This window comes from Ctenocephalides felis, unplaced genomic scaffold (genome assembly GCF_003426905.1).
Source record: "Ctenocephalides felis isolate EL2017-DRISC unplaced genomic scaffold, ASM342690v1 CF-g0.4_SCAFFOLD_03573, whole genome shotgun sequence".
In the NCBI taxonomy this organism is placed as follows: domain Eukaryota; kingdom Metazoa; phylum Arthropoda; class Insecta; order Siphonaptera; family Pulicidae; genus Ctenocephalides; species Ctenocephalides felis.
Window position 1 is genome coordinate 18,643,183 of NW_020539727.1, and position 5,192 is coordinate 18,648,374.

Below are 5,192 nucleotides of genomic sequence, written 5' to 3' on the forward strand. Positions count from 1 at the left end.
TAATTCATTTTCTATCTCTCCTCGCAGAAATTTGAAAATTTTGTATTAGCTCAGTAGTATTATTTACAATTATACACAAAATCCTGAATCAAAAAAGAATCTGACAAACTTGAAACGTAATCAATATGTTGAAAGACCAAAAATGACTTGGATTGGATTATACCATGTTTTCTATAGAAAGTGTATAAAACTTCCAGTTTGATTGTATTGACGAGATATAGTCAAACTAATGGGATTTATTGTTTTGATAATACCTCATTGTATATAGCATTCAAACAACACATCCTATTCCTTATACACTTGGAAGTATTAATATTTTTGATTCTCTAGAAATTGTTTAAAAAATACCTTACTTAGCAAAACAACGTTTGCCGGTTCAGCTAGTTATTTATAATTTTATCACACCACTTTTATTATTACTACTGGTCACCAATATTTATTACCATCAGATCATCGGAGTGCGGTCGTCGTTGCAATTGACCGAAAACCGAGCGGATTGGAATCACAAAAGATTCATATCCCGAACTCATCATCTGGTAACAGTGGATCAGTAATGACCCTACTGATGACAAATTTACCGGTATACAAGTGGTATTCTATATACTAGCATTAGTGGTATTGCAGAACGTTTGTTCGAACTGTGGGAGCGATGTGGCGTTATCTTGTAACGGAATGGGGGACTAGACTTACGTGATGCGGTAGAGGAGATTAAATATACTGGGATTTGTAAGTTGAAATCTTTTTTATAATTATATTATATTATATTATATATATATATACATATATAGTAAATGGGAAATACGAGCAATACAACACTCAGATTTTCAACACACACTTTTTGGTAATTACAGACGTTTCGAGACCCCGGTATGCCTCATCTTCAGTGTAATTTCAAAAACAGTTATTTATATACTACACATTCTTTGATATTTGATTATATAAATGATATTTGATATTTCTGATTATATAAAATTATTATGTAATGATAAAATTATTATGAAAGTTCAAAAATACGTTTTTGATGAATTAATACAATTTTAGGAAAATTGTCAAAAATTCTAAAAATGTGCAAAAATTATAGAAAAAGTATTTCAAAACGTACAAAAAACATTTGAATTTCAAATGAAAACGTAAAGATTTTAAAAAGCTATAAAAACAGCTAATAAAAAAATATTTTTAGAAAATATTTCTGTTAATTCAATTTAAAAGAAAAAATATAGAAAAAGCTGTGAAATCGATAATATTTATGTAAAAGTTCAAAAATACTTCACAGTATTTTTAATAAATAGTAAAATTTCAGTAAAATAGTAAAAAAGTGCAAAAATGCGAAAAGATGTGCGAAAATTATAGAAAAAGTATTTAAAAACGTACAAAAAACACTTAAATTTCAAATGAATGTGTAAAATATTTAGAAAGCTATAAAAATAGCTTAATAAGCTATATAAAAGCATAATAAAAATGTCAAAGAATATGGAAAAATAAAATAAATTGCTATTATAAAACAATGTTAAAACTTATGAAATATTATAAACATTCTTAATAATTTGTTAAATACAAACAGAAATGTACAAAAATTGTAAAAGAAATATATAGAAATATCTAATTTTTCTAAATATTTATGTAAATGTTTTCAATTTAATTAAAAATAAATTATAAAAATGGGAAAAATAAATACAAACACGTGGAAATGTGTAAAAATTTTAAAAAATATGGATAGTTATATAATTGAGTCTTTTTTTATAAAATGTGTTTAAATGTTTTTCTATTTTCTTAAAAGTGACTAATAAAAAATAAAAAATTAATGCAATTGAAAATATTAAAGAATGCGCATATATTATAAAGAAAATGTATCGAAAGGTCTCTTTTTTAGGGAAAAAAAATTATAAATGTTTCTATTCTATCCTAACAAAAAATCGTAAAAATATAAAAAAATTATATAAATATGTAAAAATAGGAAAAAAAATGCGCTAAAATTATATGAAAAATGTATAGAAATGTCCAATTAAAAAAAATTGGAATGTAATTGTTTCTCTTTTTTTTAAAAAAAAGAAATGAAAAAAATAAAAATATGCAACGAAATAAAAAGAAATGTGTAAAAAACATAAAAAATGCATTTTTTTCAAAAAAACAATGTATGTAATTATATCGCCTGTTGTTTAAAAAAAAGGTAATATAAAAAATAAACAAAAACATGTAACAAAATGAAAAAATGTGCAAAAATTATAAAAAATATGCATATTTATATAGTAGTGTCTTTTAAAAAAAAAAATGTGTTTGAGTGTGTGAGAAATAAATGCAATTGAAAATATTAAAAAATGTGCAAATATTATAAAAGTCTATTTAAAAAAAGATGTAAATATTTCCATCTTAACAAAGTAAAATTGTAAAAATCTAAAAAAAATAATACGAACATTTAAATATAGGAAAAGGTGCGCTAAACTTATATAAAAATATATAGAAATGTCTAATTTAAATAAAATATATGTAATTGTTTCTCTTCTTTTAGAAAAAAAGTAATAGAAAAAATAAAAATATGTAACGAATTAAAAAAAATGTGCAAAAAACAAAAAAATGCATTTTTTTTAAAAAAAATAATGTAATATATATAAAAAAATTATATATGTAAATTATATATGTAAAATATATAAAAAAACAAGAACTTGTAAGAAAATGAAAAATGTGCAAAGAATATTAAAAAAATGCATAGAAATGTTTAATTCAAAAAAATGTAATGCAAATGTAAATGCAAATGTTTCTAATTTTTTTTAAAAAAATATGAAATAAGAAAATATAAAAAAATTATATAAATGTTTTTTAAAACATAAATTTAAAGAACTAAATATTTGAGTTTGATGGTAAATAATGAATTAAAATACAGAAATATTTATAAGTTTTATGTTAAAAACTCAAAAATCAAACAAGAGCAAATAATTTTAAATGAAATAAACTACCATATTAAATATATTAAATGTCAAATAAAATTCTATAATTAACATTTTAATTTCAAAATTGATAAAAAAAACAGATTACTATTTATTGTTATTTTTTATATTTATATTTTTTTCAAGTTGTATGCATATGTATAAAAAAACCAAATGTGACTGAATATTTCAAAAATATGTATACATGTTTTAATTTATTTAAAAAAATATTTGTAAACGTTTCCTAATAAATTCCAAAAGTATAACGAATATATATATATATATATATATATATATATATATATATATATCTATATATATATATATATATATATATATATATATATATTATTTCCTCAAAGTTTGACATTCCCTGTTCGTAAAAACGAGTTTAAACGAACGACTTCGCTTAACGAGCGAACTTATGCTTCGCACAACGAGTGGGGGAACATACCACGTCGTTATCAGTCGCACTGCGCGTTCAGACGCGCGGACACATTTTCAGTTTTTATTAAATATAAAATAAAATAAACCTGATATATCATAAACAAAAAATACAGTAAAATTGTTAAAAGTCCTTTTATCATGGCTGCATCAAAAAAATCCCAAGATTCTATTCATAAACGCCTGAAAATAACCATCGAAATGAAGCATCAGATTATAAAAGATCGAGAACGTGGCTTGAGCGTTACCGATTTGGGCCGAATCTACAATCGTCCTACATCGACAATTTGTACGATTCTTAAAAACAAGGATAAGATAAAGGATATAGATGCTTCTAGAGGAGTCACCAGAATATCTGCACAAAGATTACGAATCCTGGACGACGTTGAAAGAAGCCTTTTGATCTGGATCAAGGATAAACAGTTGCAAGGTGATTTGGTGAATGAGAATGTGATTTGTGAAAAGGCCAAGCAGATTTTTGCAGAACTTGTGCAAAAGACACCTGATGTCGACCAGGAAGGTTTCAAAGGCAGCCGTGGTTGGTTCGAGAAATTTAAAAGACGTACAGGCATTTGCAGTTTTGGTGAAGCCTCCAAAGCTGATACGACAGCTGCTGATAAGTTTATCAAAAACTTTAAAAAACTTTGTGCTGAATTCGAGCCTCAACAAGTCTTCAACTGCAGTGCCATGAGTTTGTTATGGAAAAACATTTCCAAAGCTGACGACATCAACAAAACCACGAACAAAGATCGTCTGTCTTTGCTGTTTTGTGCAAATGCCAGTGGTGATTTCAAGCTCAAACCACTACTTGTGTACAACTCCGAAACACCAGCAGAATTTCTTAAATACAACATTGACAAAAACAAACTTGATGTCATGTGGAGGAGTCACAAAAAATGCCTTGTGCAATCTGAATTGTTTGCAGACTGGTTTGAAGAAGTTTTTAGACCATCTGTACACCTGTATTTGGTGCAACAAAATTTACCAGTCAAAGCCTTACTTGTACTAGATTCAAATTTAAGCACAAACTTACCAAAGGATGACAAAATCTTAATTCTGCCTCTACCACCAAATACTGCACCTCTGGTACAACCGATGGACCAGACGATTTTACCAACTTTTAAGCAACTTTACACCAAAGAATTGTTAGATCACTGTTTAGCAATGGCCAAAAAATCTAAAGTCACCCTTGATGAATTCAGCAAAAACCACTTCCACATCGTAATGTGTCTCACCATAATCAACAAAATTTGGACAGAATTTCCTAAAACAACCCTGACCTCAGCTTGGAAAATTTTGTGGCCAGAAATTATTATAGAAAACGACTGGGAAGGTTTTGAATCTTTGCCTGTCGAACCTGTAATTGATGACAGGGTCACCAATATGGATGAAGATCTAGATATTAAAGAAGAACTCAATGAAGATTTTGCTCTAGAGTCTGACAAAGATGATTTACTACCATCTTCTAATGAGATACAAGAAGTTTTAAATGCTTGGCAAATTGTGGAGAATTTTGTAGGTAAATATCATCCTAACCAAGAGGTTGCTATGAGTGCTGTCAATTTGTTCAACTATAATGCTGTTTCGCATTTTCGTGAAATTTTGGAACGTCGATAGTAAAAAAATATTTAAAATTTTTTACAAGTCTGTTTATATCAAGTTTATGAAATATGTTTGTTTTTTACTTGTTTGCCATTTGATTTTGAGTTTAACAAAAATATGAAATATTTAGTGTAAAATTATTCATGTGCTGTGAATTTGTTCAACTATAATTCTGTTTCGCATTTTTGTGAAATTTTGGAACGTCGATAGTGAAAAATATTTGAA

General features: G+C 26.4%; 1 protein-coding gene across 1 annotated transcript; it reads left to right on the plus strand.

Annotated features, from left to right (window-relative positions):
• The first annotated feature begins 3,506 nt into the window (after positions 1-3,506).
• LOC113389709 (tigger transposable element-derived protein 1-like) lies at positions 3,507-4,982 on the plus strand. Its single transcript, XM_026626723.1, has one exon. It carries the CDS (start codon positions 3,507-3,509, stop codon positions 4,980-4,982), a length of 1,476 nt encoding a protein of 491 aa, XP_026482508.1.
• The last annotated feature ends 210 nt before the right edge of the window (positions 4,983-5,192 follow it).